Source organism: Ornithorhynchus anatinus, chromosome 10, assembly GCF_004115215.2.
Source record: "Ornithorhynchus anatinus isolate Pmale09 chromosome 10, mOrnAna1.pri.v4, whole genome shotgun sequence".
NCBI classification, from domain to species: domain Eukaryota; kingdom Metazoa; phylum Chordata; class Mammalia; order Monotremata; family Ornithorhynchidae; genus Ornithorhynchus; species Ornithorhynchus anatinus.
Window position 1 is genome coordinate 42770196 of NC_041737.1, and position 17540 is coordinate 42787735.

General features: G+C 42.4%; 1 protein-coding gene across 16 annotated transcripts in view; it reads right to left on the bottom strand.

Annotated features, from left to right (window-relative positions):
• Nucleotides 1–17540, bottom strand: part of CADPS2 (calcium dependent secretion activator 2) — a 371011-nt gene that overhangs the window by 50165 nt on the left and 303306 nt on the right. For 8 of the 16 annotated variants that reach the window (XM_029073511.1, XM_029073500.1, XM_029073498.1 and 5 more), the window contains 4 exons: nucleotides 14358–14513; nucleotides 13122–13269; nucleotides 12340–12354; nucleotides 4094–4168 (listed from right to left, as the gene is read on the bottom strand). In XM_029073511.1, the coding sequence (XP_028929344.1) occupies nucleotides 4094–4168; nucleotides 12340–12354; nucleotides 13122–13269; nucleotides 14358–14513 (394 nt within the window). The remainder of the gene's footprint in view (nucleotides 1–4093; nucleotides 4169–12339; nucleotides 12355–13121; nucleotides 13270–14357; nucleotides 14514–17540) is intronic. The other 8 variants (XM_029073499.2, XM_029073512.2, XM_029073504.2 and 5 more) reach the window with 1 other exon arrangement.

Below are 17540 nucleotides of genomic sequence, written 5' to 3' on the forward strand. Positions count from 1 at the left end.
AATCCTTCTCCTTGTAATTGTTTTGTGTCCTCGTAAATAGACCTCTCCCACTTCTACAAGTGTTCAGCTCATACTTCCTCTCTAGAAGTATTGCTAAGCCCTGGCCTTACTGAATCTCACCGTGATCATTTATGACTTTTGTAATTTGACAGTCAATTCTGAAGTTACACTGTTGCTCTCCAACTTTTGCTCTCTTAAGAACCAGCATATATTGCTCCTATTCCATGACCCACGTCCTTCCCGAAACAATACACAATATTTACCATTGCCACTACAGAATTAATAATGCAGAAGGAAGGACATTTTGGAATTTTGGAACATGCTTCTCTTGCTAATTCTGCTGCTGTTCTGGTTTTAATTAGGTTGTTTTAAAGATGACTGGGATCTTTGGATTCACTTTTGGGATTGGCAGAAAATGAGATGATTACATAGGGTGGAACCCTGAAAATTCTCTTCTTTCAGCTTGGAAATCCTGTTGCAGTAAAAATGGATTTTTCAAGCAGATTTGTGCTTTTGTGAACAGCCTTTTTAACTCAATGTTTTCCTCAAATTCTTCTGCATGTTCAAACAGGTATCTCATGTGACCAACTAACTACCCCTTCTATATTTTTTTAAAAACATGCCACCTGGGGTCAGTCCTGTGGCTTACTTTGCCCAACATTCTATCACTGACAGTGACACCAAATACATCTGGAGGAACAGGGTGATGGTTATTTCCTGACATTCACCCTCTTTGTTAGGGATGTACCCTCCTCCATCTCTTTCTTTTCTGAGAAGCAGCTTGTGGATTGAGCATGACATGGGGGTCAGAAGGATCTGGGTTTAACTCCAACTCTGTCACTTGTCTGCTGTTGGATCTTGGGCAAGTCACTTAACTTCTCTGTACCTGTTACCTCATCTGTAAAATGGGGACTAAGAATGTGAATCCCTTGGGGAACAAAGACTGTGTCCAACCTGATTATTTTATAATCTATCCCAGGATTTAGTACAGTGCCTGGCACATAGTAAGTGCTTAACAAATACCATTAAAAAAAAGAGAATAACTCACCATGGGCCAATAGTTCATGAATCTAAATCTTTACTTCTTTCAACACCTTTAAGGTTGCCCTCGAATATTTCTTTTACCTTTGATAAGCCATTTTAGACTTCCCACTCTTGAACTTATTCAAACTCTTCTTGAACCTATGCATATTATTTTTCTTGCACAACAAATCCATAACCTAGGGTGAAGGAGTGTTTCATTTTATTTATTTTGAACCTACCCCCTGAAAACCTAAGTGGGTGCCTTACTAGTTTTGGCGTTTTGGGATTTGGTGGCCAACAACTCTGTGTTTGCTCTGTCCATTGTCTCATGATCTCATAATCTTCATTTGTTTCCCCCTCTCAAGTTTCAGCCTTCTTCTTTCCAAAATGGAGAGTCCTGAATTTTTTCAGCCTATTTGCTTTTTCCATTTAAGTTGTCTTTCTCTGAACTGATCCTTGAGGGCCAAAAACAATCTGGATAGCATATAGAATTCATCACATGACGAGTCTGTAATATCATCACTGTTAGCCATTGGTTAAAGGACATGCAAATTGCTCATTTTCCTGGCTACTGAGTAGGACACCCTCTGGAGTTTTAAGGAGATTGTGATATTTCACTAATTATTACACAACATTTACTTTTTATCCAAGGCCCTTCCTTCTTTTTCATTATCATCATCATCATCATCTATAGTATTTATTGAGTGTTTACTGTTGTGCAGAGCACTGTAAAGTGTTTGGGAGAGTACAATACAACAGAATTGTACTCACAGTGAGCCTGTAGTGAGCTTATAGTCTAGAAGGGGACAAAAGCAATAATTAAGGCCAAATACAGGCAGAGGAATGAATTGTCAAGGCTTGCTCATGGATGCAGTGCACTCACAGCAGGGGGCTTAAAATAAAAATAATAATTAAAAAAAAAACTTTCTTCCTGCTCTTCTGCTATTCCTAAACCAAGCCAGGGGGTTTCACATTATCAGCTCAGGTCTCCCCTGATCCCCTTCCCTTCCTCCCATGTACCATCTCTCTCTGCATCTTGTCTCTCATTTCCCAAATTACTCCTCCATTAAAGCAATGTTCATGGATCTTCTAACCATGGGTATCCCAGCAGATCAGGAACTGTGTCGAACCTGATTAACTTGTATCTACCCAAGTACTTAGAACAGTGGCACATAGTAAGTGCTTAATAAGTACCATTATTATTATTATTATTGAAAGCTGGAAAGAGGGGAATGGAGGGAGGCCTTAGAAGAGGGAGTGTCTCATTCCCTCTTTTCAGAGAGCATATAGCTCACTGCTGCTCCCACCAAACAGCACTTCAGAGCCTTGCAGGTGACGAGGAAGTTGTTCACTCTGTCCTTAGGATACTTTCACAATCCCTTTGAGGCTCTGTCCCCTATTTGGAACATACCACTCTATTCCAAGGACAACTACTAACAAGACAGGGAAAACAGCAGGTGAATCTCCTTCAGAAGCCAAAGTTCCCAATTGAGTCGTCACTAATATCTTTTTACCTTGGCATTACTGCTCCCTTGTGAACAGTATATGGAGGACCCAGTTGGGCTTTCACCCTCTGGGACCTCTCGTAATCAGAAGCTGCTGCTGGTATACCAGGGAGACAGGAGCAGTGCCACTATGAGGGTTAAAACTTTGACCCCCTAGTCTTTCCCCTCATGTCCTCATTTCATGGTCTCCAACAGGAAGACTGGTCGCTGCATTTGGCCATGGTTGGCTCTTGTTCAAGATGGCGTCCAAGAAGCCAGATGGAATTCAGGGCAGAGCTCTTCCTACCCTCTTTCCCTGGTTTCTTTCCCACTCTCATTTTGTTTTCCACTTTCAGACGTGCTTGAAGGCAACAGCTTCCTGAGGGCAAACAATGAACTCTGCGTGGCCCTGGTCAATCACTGGTGTAAATGGTAAGCTAGACTCCTTCCCTTGAGGAGAGGGGACAGAGGAATCCTGACTATGGGAAGATGCTTCTTCTGACTTGGAAGGGGGAAGGAAAATGTACCCCATCCACTCTGGATTCTCCTCAGCTAGATGTGGTGTGACCATTCTGGGCACCCTCCCCTGAACCTGAGCACAGAGAGCGCTAGTTGGGAAATACAGAGGCAAAATCAGTCAGTCGATCGTATTTAGTGAGCGCTTACTCAGTGCAGAGCACAGTACTAAATAATTGGGAGTACAATATAACAATAAACAGACACAGTTTCTGCCTAGGTAATTAGCTGAGATCCTGCCTTCAGCATAGTCACTGTTCCTTCCCCTCTCTTTGATTGTCTTCCCAACTCTGCTCACAGATCTGCTTTGGAAGGAAGCAGAGTAGCCATCAGGGCAATGATTCCCCTTCTTGGTCTAGTGGAAAGAGCATTGGCCTGGGAGTCAGAGGACGTGGGTTCTAATCCCAGCTCCACCACATGCCTGCTGTGTGACCTTAGGGAAATCACTTCACTTCTCTATGCCTCAGTTACCTTACCTGTAAAATGGAGATTAAGACTGTTAGCCCCATGTGGTACAGGGATCTTGTAACTACACCAGAAGTCAGAACAGTGCTTGACACACTGTAAGTGCTTAACAAATACCACAGTCGTCACCACAATCACTTCTGCTTCCTTTGAAAAAGAGACTGAGGAAGGGACCAGAGAGGGCTGATATTCCCCCGTGTGACTCATCAAATAATGCCCCTGGCTGTTGGGAGCCTGTGCCGGGAATATTGGGTGCCAATGTGTCCAGAAATACTGCCTCTAAATGCCACTGGGCACACACTAAGTTTAAGAAATTGACAGTTTGGTGCCCGGAGCAGCAGAAAACCAGGAACTAGCCCCTGGGTCCTGAATGCCACAATAATTCTGAAAGAAGCACCCACTTGAAACCATATAAAAATAAACTGGTCACTTTACTATAAGCCAAAGAAGACCACACTCCTTTAAATTTCCTTGAATTCACTTGAAAATCACAGGTTCTCATTGTGATTTTCAGGAACATGAGCAAAAATTCTTTCTTAGAATTCTGGATTCGAAGTTCATTGTTTCACCCCAATGAGAGGTGAATAAATAGTATGTTTGCTTACCTTTGAAACTAGGAGAGAAATGACTTCTTTCACTGTATCTTCAATCAAATCGTCGATTTTCGAATGGTACTGTTGCTGGGTTTTAAAGAACAAAGATATATTTAGTGTGGCTACCAACACAAAGCATTTGTCATAAGTCATAAATGCTCTAAAGCCGCTAACTCTGACAGTGCAAATGTACTTAAAGTGATCATTTCTAACATCAGGAGAACAAAACCTTGGAAACGATATACCCAATCAACACTTTCTTACATTCTGGGTTGAAAATTTTCCCATGCACACTGTTGAGTTAAGCAGCTAATGGGGTTATTATTTAGATGAATTGAGTTCTTATTCTTATTCAGGCGAAGGAATGCGAAGGATACTTTTTGTCTTCTCCTCTATAATTAAGGTGGCCGTGTATTTTTCTAAAGGGTTGGTTTAGCTGGAGAAGCAAAAAGACTAGAAAAAGATTTAATTAATACAGCATTTCATGTCTGACAACTCTCATTCATAAGTTATTTTAAATGTGCTCTAGAAATAAAATGAGCGACCAATTGTTCGTCCTAAAAGGGCCTTTTTGTGAGCACAGTGAGCAGCGGTTTATACAATTTGTACAATATGCTCAAGCAAGGGCAAAATTAAAATTTCATCAACAAAGCTGAATGGATGGTAACAAATTAATAGGCCATAAAAGGTATAATGAAACAGCAGCCCCTCCTCCGCGGTCCCAGCCCTGCTTCCTCAAGAAAAAGACGCCGTCCAATCAATACAAAAATGATGTATTTATAATAAATCTGAAAGACTTTCTTTCCTTTCTTTTGAGAATACTACAGAGTTCCATTCTTAAATGAGCAGAAGCCAGGGGCTTTCACTATGTGGTGAAGACACATCCATTTAAACAGTAATTCTTCCTTTAGAAACATTTATCTGACAGCAGCTTGTCTCCAACAGCCACTTCACAGAAAATGTGACTTGTAAAGACTAACCCTATCTTGATAGTTCAAGGCTACTTGGAACAGCTAACATAATGCTTTGAGTAAACGCACCTAGGTCAGTATCAACATTAGGCTAACTTAACAGCTGCTGGATGAATGGTTCGCTAAGATTTAAGTTTTTGAAGCCCATTTTCCTTTTGAAAGCATGTCTCCAAGTTTTCACACAGATCAAAACATCAAATTAGGCCTACTTTGGCACTGTGATGAAATGATGGTTCTTTAAATTGTGTGAAAAATGCAGTTTGTCTCCTATCTACCTGCCAGGGGGACTGAGTTACTTGGGAAAAAGCACTATTGATTGGCTCCTGATTGGCAAGTCATTTTATAAGGTGGGGGAAGGAGGAGGCAATGTCAAAGGAAAAAAAAATCCTTAATTGAAAATAAAAATACCATATATGTACAATGCATATGCCATGAAGCCTAGCTACACAATAGGCTGCTTTGTGGCTGCAACACCCCTCACAACTTTCTGTAGCTGCCTTGCAGACACAATTCATGCTTTTGCAACAGCTCGAGGGAAGAAAAAAATAAAAGAAATGAGAGAAAAAAGCCTGAAAAAGCCGGCTGGCAGTTAGGTCCTGATCCAGCTTAAATTACCAACAACTTTCTGAGCTGGGCAAGCCCCCACTAGGCTATGCTTTCTAGCCCCCGGCGACTGGGCTATTCAGAGGCCAAGGCTGCTCTACCAAGGAAGCCCCCCCACAAATAGCTGGAAAAATACCCCGTATCCTCCCCCAACACCCGGCTAGGAGATGAAAAGCTGGCTGGGTGGTGAAGGAGCTTATGCAAATGAGCTTGGTCGCTCTTGTCCTCTGCCACTCTCTTTTGAAAATTCCTCTCTTCCCTGCTTTGGTGTCTACAGAGCAAGAACAATTTAAATCCAAGACCCTGCCTGAATCAGGGTTTGTCGGTGAAGGGAGGGCACTCTTTGGAAAGGTTCGCTTTTTCTTAAATAACAAATAGTCACATAGAAGTGGTATTGGGTACTGCATTGCTTTCTGGTCCCGAAACCACGGCAGACCCCAAGATTCTCTGCAATGACCTTGTCTTCGAGTAATACAGAATCTAACTGGACATGATTTTTGTATGCTGCCAAGGTATTTCCAAGTCCCCAAAGGTCAGAAAGTTAAACCTGTCGATCTATGGTGATGAATATGATGGAGTCTCACTTTGCAATCGATAGATGAGGCCCAGACCAGTCAAGAAGGCTTTGGGATCAAGAACTTTACAAAGAAACTGTGGCTTGGGCAGGGGAGCGCCATTTATAGTCTCAAGTCCCTGCTAGTCACATTCCCACTGGTACAGAGAGTGGAATCTGAGGTAGCATATCACAGACTCTTAAAGCTTTGTACGACAATTTACCTGGAGCTTCGGAAATCAGACAGTCACAGGCAATCTTTCACTTCCTCTTACATACAAAACATTTCCGCTTGAGTGGTTCACCGGAACCTTATCCTTGTCATGTCCACAACCAAACCACATTTTTCATCCTAAGCCCTCCCCTCCTCCTAACTTTCCCATAGCTGATGGTAACACCACCATCTTGCCTGACTTTCAGCTCCCATACTCAATTAATTGCTAACTCCAGCTGATTCTTCCTTCAAAATATTTATTGGATTAAATCCCTCTTCTCCATCTTAACAGCTATTTCCCTTGTTCAAGCACTTTTCATGTCATGTTCACACCACTGTATCTGCTTCCTCACTATTCTTTCGGCTTCCACCCTCTCCGCCTTAGGTCCATGTGCCATGCTGCTGTCTGTGCTGCTGAAATGTTGCTCAGCATGTCTCTTCACTTCTCAAAAACCTCTTACAGCTACCCACCTTCCTCTACATTAAAAAGAAACCCCTTACTACTGGCTTCAAGCTTTCTATCGGGTTGTTATATTGTACTCTCCCAAGTACTTAGTATAGTGCTCTGTACACAGTAAGCACTCAGTGAATATGATTACCAGCTTTCTCCACCTTAAAACTGTCTCTCTTCACCTGCTGCCTAGAACTTGCACTCTTCCCTTTCCCAAGCTTACTTCTAACTATATCCTTCTCTTGCCTCATCCTCCTCGTATCTCTTGCTCATCCTATTTTTTTTCAGCCTGGAAGTCCCTCTAAATTCCTCCAGGAAGCCATCACCAATTAATTGCCAACACATCAAGTCCTATCAATCCAAGTGTAATTCCTGATACTTTTGCATTTAGTACAGTGCTTTGCACACAGTAAGTGCTCAAAAAATACTGCTGATTGCTTTAGCACTTAAATCCATCCTGAGCCCTGGTGCCTACAGATGTTTACTTCAATTATATGTTCAATTATTTCTGACTTATTCTGGTATTTCATTCAGGTATACTTGTTCTACTTTATCTCATCCAAGTTCTCCTTTTTGCTCTTGCTATTTGTAACTTTTTAAAAAGTTTTGGTTAAGCACTTACTATGTGTCAAGCACTGTTCTAAATGCTGGGGTAGATCAGGTTGGTTACAGTCCTTGTCCCACATGAGGCCACACTCTGAAGGGAAAAAACACACTGACTTCCCATTTTACAGTTAAGGAATTAAGGCACAAAAAAGTTAAGTAACTTGCCCAAGGTCACAAAGCAGGCAACTGGAAGAGCTGGGATTAGAACCCAGATTCTCTGACTCCCAGGTTCCCACTCCTTTCACTAGGCACACTAAATATATTTTGTATATCTGTTTTCCTCTCAGACTGTGAACGTTTGTGGGCAAGGAAAGTGTCTGTAATACTTCCCTAAGGGCTTAATAAAGAGTGCTACCTTCAGTAGGGATTCAACAAGTACCACTACTACTTCTAATTAGATTGTCATCTTTTCAAGGGCAAGACCTACATCTTTTACTTCTATTATACATCTCCAAGTACACAGTACAGAGCTTTGCTCATGACAGGTATTCAATAAATACTGATGGTGAGGGTGATGAAGAGCCAGTTGGAGATGAAGTTGTTGTTGCATGATTCTTGGTTCAGTTTCTTTCCTTTGTTAGCTGCTTGAGGGTGAGGCCAGATGGGTGAGGTTTAAGAAACCAGGAAAATGCCTCGTTGGCATAGTTTACCTTAAAGAGAGAACATTCTAGAAGGTACAAGAAGTACGACAACTTGGAACAGAAGTAGCGGAGCTGGATACATGCTCATTTATATATTGTTGATTATTTTAAATAAATATGATTTATTTTTTAAATCGGCAATGACTGATATACTCCTCAGCTATGGCATACTACCACACATTTGTTTGGATGGGGAAAGTTGTGTACTTAGCAGAATTTGCTTTAATCTTTGACATGAATACAAAATGGCCACTCTTTTGCATCATGGGAAATTCCTCTGAGGTTGAACTGGGTTTTCTTTGGGCTGACATTGGGTTGGGGATTTCTTCCTCCTCCTCCCCTACAGAAGACTCCAGATTTGATCTTTGATTGTGCTCTGAAAACCCCATTTTTATCCAAAGGTCCAGGCAGCCCCTTCATGTCTCAGTTTGGGGCCAATCAATCAAGCAATCAATTAATCAGGTCCATTGTCTGTCTGGTAAAGTGTGCCTGTGTCCAAGGATTGGAATCCCTGCCTTGCTTCAAGGTCAAGAGCAATAGCATCAAGTGGTCCAGGATACTTTAAGATATGACAAGATTCCATATCCCCTTTTGTCTTATCCATATTAATCATTTTGTCATTATGGTTAGAGTGAATTTGATTTTTTCTGAAAAGCGTTGGATTTCCATGCCAGGAAACCAATGTCCTGGTATAAAAATATAACATAATTATAGTATTTGTTAAGCACTTACTATGTGCCAGGCACCGTGCTAAAGTCTGGGGGAAATACAAAACAATCAGATCAGTGGAGCAGTGTGGCCTAGTGGAAGGAGCCTGGGCCTGGGAGTCAAAGGACCTGGGTTCTGATTCCCAACTCTGCCACTTGCCTGCCGTGTGAAGATACACAACTCACTTAACTTCTCTGGGCATCTGTTTCCTTATCTGATTTAATAGCTATTCTCCCTCCTACTTAAATTGTGAGTCCCACATGGGGCAGGGACTCTTTGCAACCTGATTATCTTATATCCACCCCACTGCTAAATACAATTCTTAGTACATATTAAAGACTTAACATACATCACCATTATTATCAGGCACAATTATTATTATTCCTGTCCTACTAGGGATGCCCTTCCTCTAACGTTCCCTCAGGAATGACTGCTAAAGCCTTGGTAGCTCTTTTCTTCCTGCCCCAATCGAAGTGTCTGTATCCTCACATGGTCAGAAGCAGTGGTGCCCTTGTAAAATGAAATCCTACCCCCTTCCAGGCCCCACAGTTGAAATGAAATCTAGCAGCCCCTTCAAGGCTGGCAGGTTCAGTTCAGACTGTATTACAGAGACTTCTCTGTGCTTTCAACCACCATCAAGCCTCACTTACGAAAACAGACTAATAACTGACAGGTTTCAGGAGGAGCTGCAGTGAAAAATGCCCAGGGAACATGGTCCTTATCTAGCCTGACCATCGCCTGAGAAGAATGTCACTTCCGCAAACCACTGGACTGGGGGGTCTGGGGTTTCCACCTGTGCCAAAAGTACCCATGAGTGCTCGCCGTTCATGACTTGTGGATAGCCGTTGGCAAGCTACCTTGTAATTATAATGTCTGCCTTTGACAACATTATGCCTGAGCCCATACTAAGCCTGCCAGCATGGCCACTCTGACCCCACAGTCCCCAAGCTCCCTCCAGGGAATATGTCAGTCCCTTGTCGGGTAAGAAAGATTTTTCCAGATTTGCGTCTACAGGCACAGGGGAAACAACAGGTTCTCATTCCTCACTGTATTCATTCATTCATTCATTCATTCATTCATTCATTCATTCATTCATTCATTCACATTTATTGAATGCTTACTGTGTGCACAGCACTGAACTTAGTAATAACTGGGAGGGGAAGTGGGGTCAAGAGAGGGGTATTTTAGGATGGGGGAGACATGGGCATGTTTGAAGGCAGAAGGGAAGAAGCCATTGGAAAGCGAGTCGTTAAAGATGGAAGTTATTGCATTGTTACTGCATTGCAAGTTACTGGGAGTTACTGCATTGCAATGCCCGTTTACCACTCCGCAGGCTTGTGATGGGGCTTAAAAGCCTCCTTGCTTGGCGCTAGGCTAAACGGGCAAAAGCTAAAAGGAAATGGACATGCCTCTTAGGGAGATGTTCCAGGGACAGGTGTAATGTTCCCAAGCACATATCTTCCATTAATGAAGAGAAGCAAATGCTTGTGAGGTTTGGGGCAGACATCAGGGACCTGCCTGTTTCAACGGGAGGTTTGATACCTTGATAGCTTCTTACAGCAGTAGCAACAAGTCATGTGGCATGTGTTAAAAAGCAACAGATGGAGAAAGCCAGTGCTGACGGGGAGAGGCAAGCTGAATATGTGCATTGTCTGTGGCAGCATGTGGGACCGTGGGGAGGGTTAGATATGACTCCTGGGTGTCAGTCTCCAAGCAGTGGAAAGATGTGGCTCTGTGGATGGAAGCTGAGGAAATCTGGCCAGCTCCCTCATTATTGGGCCACTAAAGGTTAGAGGCCAAGGGCTAACTGATCACAGTCTGAGGAGCACCAAAAACTGGCACAACTCCTGAAGGGGTCAATTCAGGCTTTCCTTGGAAGTGCTACCTAACTAGACTCCTTGTACATCTTTCTTGACTGTAAGGAGGCATAGGGGGCGATTTTGTGGCCCAGAGCAGTGTGGTCTAGTGGAAAGAGCACAAGTCTTGGAGTCGGAAGGACTTGGGCTCTAAACCTGGCTCTGACATTTATCTGCTGCGTGACCTTGGGCAAGTCACTTAACTTCTCTGTGCCCCACTGCCCTCATCTGTCAAATGGAATTAAAACATGGCCTGTGTCCAACCCAATTGGCTTGTAACATCACAGTGCCTGGCACATAGTAAGTACTTAATAAATGCCATTAAAAAAAAAGAGGTGACATAGGGATAGCCTGTGGATCACTAGTGTGAAGGCGAGGGAGTATAATGGTATTTGTTAAGCACTTACTTAACAAATAAGTTAAGTTTTAACTCCAGGCTGTTTTAAGCGCTGGAGTAGATATAAGCTAATCAGGTTGGACACAGTTCCTGTTACATGTGGGCTCACAGTTTTAATCCCCATTTTACAGATGAGGTAACTGAGACATGGAGAAGTTAAGTGACTTGGCCAATGTCACACAGCAGACAAGTGGTGGAGCTGGGAAAAGAACCCAGGTTCTTCTGACTCCTATGCTCATACTCTATCCACTAAACCATGCTGCTTCTCACAGCACTGCCATATCTGTTTGTCACTACGCAGGCTTGTGATCAGGCTTCAAAGCCGCCTTGAGGGAGATGGCGGATAGGGTCTGGCGAAGCTCACTGCTGTTCAAAGCACCCTTTTGGCTAGATGAGAAGCGAATCAGGTTGGTTGGGGATCTTCTGGAGATGAGATGAGGACACAGCTCCTGAGATTTACCTCAGACAAAATACTTCCTCAGCCTCAGCTTTGCCAATTGGACCCAAAGAAAGTTCTATCAAAAGGGTGCACAGACGAGGGAAAATTATTGTTGTTCTTATTAGAACTGTGGTATTTGTGCTTAATAATGTTGGTATTTGTTAAGCGCTTACTATGTGCCGAGCACTGTTCTAAGCGCTGGGGTAGACATAGGGGAATCAGGTTGTCCCACGTGGGGCTCACAGTCTTGATCCCCATTTTACAGATGAGGGAACTGAGGCACAGAGAAGTTAAGTGACTTGCCCACAGTCACACAGCCAAGTGGCAGAGCTGGGATTCGAACTCATGAGCCCTGACTCCAAAGCCCATGCTCTTTCCACTGAGCCACGCTGCTTACACTTACTGTGTGTCAAGCACTGTTCTAAGCCCTGAGGTACATATAAGTAAATCAAGTCCATTTGATTGGTTTTTACTGACATTCAGTATCACATGTGACAAAAGAGTCAATTTCAATCATCCATTCTGATTTTCCCAGAAGCTGGCACTGCCCTAACACTTCCACTACCACCTGAGTTGGGTACCCAAAAAATGGGGAGAAGGAAACACAGTTTCATAGAGAGGCTCTTTGTATTATTGGGTCTTTCTGCTTCCTGCCAAAGATAAGTTAGTGATCATAAAGATGGGCAGAAAAAGCAAAACATTCCTCTTTGGATTAAACATCTTTATGAATGTAATGATGCAATTATGAGATACTTTAAAATTAAAAACATTTTAAAAGGCAAAATAAACATTGGTAGTCTCTAAAACGAAGGCACTTACCCACTGACTACCAAGCTGGAACATGCCATGGAAAATCAAAAGGAGGAAAAGCAGGGCATATGGGAAAAATAAAGAGATGGAGACAGAATAATTAAAATAAAAAACAAGCCACAAAATATTAATTTAAACAGATGATCCAAGAAAAAAAATATTTCCCCCTCACATAGGCACCACAGTCAATGGAGACCCCAGGGTAGGAAATATGATTTATAATGCTGTATGATGCCTTTTTGACCACAGAGTTAAAAAAAAACAAAAAACGGTTCCAGAGAGAGTGCATCCAAATGAAGAACAAAATCAAGGAAATGTTGGTTATAAAAAAGCAGACTTAGATCGTTTTGCAACAGCTCTCACTTTAGGCTTTAAGAATCAGAACACTTGTTTTGCCAGTGTTCTGCTAGGCAGGCAGTTTTGTGTTTTTACTTAGTTGATATTGTGATTCGATGTGTCGGTAGCAACCATGTTTAAGCACACAAAACAGATACATTTCCCAGGTCTATGATGTGTGTTTGCAGAAACCAGGGTTTTTCTGAAAGTACACAAACTAAAAACACATGCCTGGAGTTATTAAGGTTTGATGCATTCTTCAGCATAAAAAAGGGAAAAGATATGAATTTAACAATGTAGACAGGGCAGGTAATTATACCATGAACAAGAATAAATATACGGTGTTAGGAAACAGAGAAAACTTGTTTTTAATCCAATCCAATGAACACCTTCTATAATGTGTGTTGCTGTTCTCTTATTGCTCTGTTTTTTTCTACAGACCCAATCTGACTTACCTCTTGCCCTCCGTCCAGAATACAGAGCTTGGTGCTTTGCTTCTTGGCATCCACCAGCACATTAAACATGGTACACATAGAGACAGGAATGCGCAAGTCGGTTGTTTTGCTTGCCTTTTGTAGCTTGAGTTCAAATGCAATTCTTGTTCTATTAGTGGAAACATCAACCCAGAGTAAGAAATCCTGTTCTACTTCCAAATAAGTGATGAATACAATCACTTCACCAATATGCTGAATGAAAATGCACAAGCTTGGGTGCATGGTGGGGAAGGAAAAGTGTTGACCTATTGGTATTACAATGTGAAATTTCATATTAAATTCAAGACTGGATTGAAAAACACAGTGAAAAACACAGGAATGGATGGAATATCAGTTACCAAAACATGGATTCTTTAGTGGACTGCCTCTTAGAACCACATAACAATAGTCTGGATTTCTTTTAAATGATAAAAATAACACAGGGAAATATTCAGTTTATTTGCAACCAAGCCTACATATTTCCCTAGGGGATAATTTCTTAAAGTCAACAAAGGAGAAAGAACAGAAAATGTGAAAGCCTCACAATTAACACACAAAAGAGATGATTTCCTGATTTGCATTTGTGTCTGAAGTTCAACCAACAGGGAAATAAAAATAAAATAAAAACACTGAACAGTTAGGTTGTCTTGCTCATTTCACAAAAAACATTTCTGGCCCAACCCAGCTCTCTAACCCTTGGAAAAACCCAAAGAGGCACTACTTGACTGGTATTTCAGAAAACGTAACTAGAGAAAAAACAGCCCCTCCATGTGGAAATGGTGGGAGAGATCTGTGGAGGCATCACTATCTGCTGGCAATGGTGTCCAATGGGCAGAGCTGGAGGCACAGAGTCAGCTGGTAATGACGTAAGGATCTCACTCCATATGTCCTGGTATGGAGGCACCGAAGAACCTGGTGTCCAGATTCCAGAGAGGAACAGGGATGAGCAACAGTAGTGATGAATTGGGCTTTGTAAATGATGTTGTCAGGATAGTTGGCAAGGCTAAAAAACAGCATCTGGTCAGGGGTGTTTTTGGCATCGGCTACCCAAGCTGCCCGAGGGCAACCTAAATGCTATTCATTAGTCATGGGGTTTTAGGAATTGTTTTAAAAATCGCTTCCCCAATTTTGTTCCAGACCAATGTGTGACACTTGGGGACAACAGTATTCCGGGGGAAGAAAAACAAAAAAAACCCAACACGAACAGTACATCAATACCTTTTGACGCAGGCCTCGATCATATCACTGGCCATGAGTTTAAGTCTCTGCTCTAAATGGTGGGCAAATTCCTGTTCTGGCCAGTGCAGGTCAAAGACAAAGACTTGCAGGGCATCCAGTTTCCAAAAAAGGTCTTCTGATGAGGCCGATCCGTTGCTAGAAGAAAATTGATAGTTTGAGCACATACAACAAAGCAGATTGGGGGCAACCAGAGAAGAGGAATTCTGCTTTTTTTCCCAGAGAAAGCTGCCCTTTAAATGATGAGCACTGCCTCCAGGTGGAGAGTGAGGGCTTGATAATGTCCTGTGACTTCAATTTCCCATGATTCTTCTTGGAAATAATAAAAATAATAATAATAATGACTGCAGTATTTGTTAAGCCCTTACTATATGCCAGGAGCTGTACTAAGTGCTGGAGCAGATAGAAGGTAATCAGGTTGGATACAGTCTCTGTCCTACATGGGGCTCACAGCCTTAATCTCCATTTTACAGATGAGGTAACTGAGGCACAGAGAAGTGAAGTGATTTGCCCAACATCACACAGCAGACAAGTGGCAGAGCCGGGATTGGAACTAACATCCTACTGACTCCCAGGCCCGTGCTCTATCCACTAAGCCACACTGCTTTTGCATAAAACAGGTAGTCCAACTCACCTGACCAGGGTAAAGGGCTGAAGAAAAAACAAGACAAAAAGCAGGTTAAATAGTCAAATCAACAGGAGGACAGAAAGGAGAAATGAGTGAGCAGCTCTCAAGAAGGGGAAGGAAAATTTGTACTGGAATTGATCAAGTTCCGCAGCGTATGCGCGCATCTCAGTTACCCCATCTAGAAAATGGGGATTCAATACCTCTTCTCCGTCCCTCTTAGACTGTGAGCCATATACTAACAATAATGATGGTACTTGTTAAGCACTTACTATATGCCAAGCACTGTTCTAAGTGCTGGGGTAGATACAAGTTAATCAGGTTGGACACAGTCCCTGTCCCAGCTGGGGCTCACACTCTTAATCCCATTTTACAGATGAGGTAACAGGCCCGGAGAAGTTAACTGACTTGCCCAAGGTCACACAGCAGATATGTGATGACCCCAGGATTAGAACACTGGTCCTTCAGACTCCAAAACCTGAGCTGCTTCTCAAATATATGGGACAGGAACTGTCTGATCTGGTTATCTTGTATCTACTCCAGTGCTTGGCCTATAGTAAACTCTTAACAAATACAACAATTATTATGATTATGATTAATAATGTTCGTATTTGTTAAGCGCTTACTATGTGCAGAGCACTGTTCTAAGCGCTGGGGGAGATACAGGGTAATCAGGTCGTCCCACGTGAGGCTCACAGTTAATCCCCATTTTACACAGATGAGGTAACTGAGGCACAGATAAGTTAAGTGACTTGCCCACAGTCACACAGCTGACAAGTGACAGAGCCGGCAGTCGAACTCATGACCTCTGACTCCGAAGCCCAGGCTCTTTCCACTGAGCCACGCTGCTTCCTAAAGTCTCCTGATTAAATAATAACCTCCTTCAATTAGTCTGAAAACTCCTTGACGGTAGGGACTGTGTTTTACCCTGATATTCTCTACCCGATTCCTAGCACTTTGAATGGTGCTCCCTCTGCATACAGTGGGGTCTTAATTGAGATTGAGTTGCCTGGTGGGCTTCCTGGGAATTTCAGCAAAATATATTTTGGGCTAGGCTTTGTAAATGACACCCAACCCAGATTTCCTTTCTACCTCCCCACAATTCTGTCTGAACTCCTTGAGCAAATGGTTAGTACGGTGAGAAGCAACATGGCCTAGTGGATAGAGCACAGGCCTAGGAATTGGTTCTAATCCTAGCTCTGCCACTTGTCTGCTGTGTGACCTTGGGCAAATTGCTTCACTTCTCTCTGCCTCTGTTCCCTCATCTATAAAATGAGGATTAAGACTACAAGTCCCATGTGGGACCGGGATGGTGTCCAACCTGATTTGCTGGTATCCACCCAACGCTCAATACAGTGCCTGGCACATAGTAAGCACTTTACAAATACTACACTTATGATTATTACAGTGCTCTGCACACAGAAAGCATTTAATAAATATGATTAATTGACTGACTAAGTATATGAGAGCCTGCCTTGAGCAATACAAGGGAGCTACACAGCCTTCTTCTAGCCAAGTGCCAATTCCATGAGCAGCTCAAATTTGCCTAGGGAGGAAGGAAAAATTGAGGCTGGCTTTGGAAATTTATACCCCTTCCCATTCTCCAGTTTGAGTTTCTGGGCCAAACATTTCAAATCATTTCCTTGATGATATCCACCCAGGAATCTGGACACCCACTGGAAAAGTCTGATCTAACACCCTGAGGATACTCTGAGTGACTCCAGAACCAGAGAGAAATCAGGTGTTTTGAATCTTGATATTCAAACAGGGAACTCTCATTTGGTCTATGCCATCTTTTGCAACAGATCACTTTGGAGGACAGTGCATTCGGTATTTAGGCAAAAGGGTAAGTGTTATTATTTGTCATCACATAAGATACGTAACCTAATGTGTTTCCCTATTCAATAAAATCATACACTGAAAATTAAAACCTTCTCATGGTAGAACGTGTTGGAGCAGAAGCTGTAAAAATGTACAAAGTCAAAAATAAATGTACAGAATCAGGGCTGAAGGACAGGGATCGTGTCTAATTCCTAACTATGCATTCTCTCCCAGTGCTCAGTACAGCGTTAGACACCCAGGAAACATTTAATAAATACTGTTACTATTACTACTACCACCAAGATTTCAACAACTGCTGAAATCACATGCCCCTAAGGAAGACTTCAAAAAAATGTTTACAAGTGCAAATTAAGGTAATTGAAAAAGTCCCAAATCCACCACAAAGGCATAGTTGAAGACTTGAAAAAGACAAAGCCCAAAATTATGGAAATACTCACAAATATTGGAAAACCTCATGAATATTGTTTTGAGAAATGTCTTAACCAGTTTGCCAGAAAGCCTCCCTTCTTGGCAAATTAAAAGCTCATATTTTCTCCAACACTTTCTCTCAGCTCTACCAATGAGCCAGTAGGCTTTCCTTCTCCAGATCTGCCAATAATTCACAGTGCTCTTCCCGTCTAGCTGAGATGTCCTTTGAGTCAGCTTCTCAGGGGACCAATCACAGGCAAACACTGAACACTGCACATAGCACTTTACTC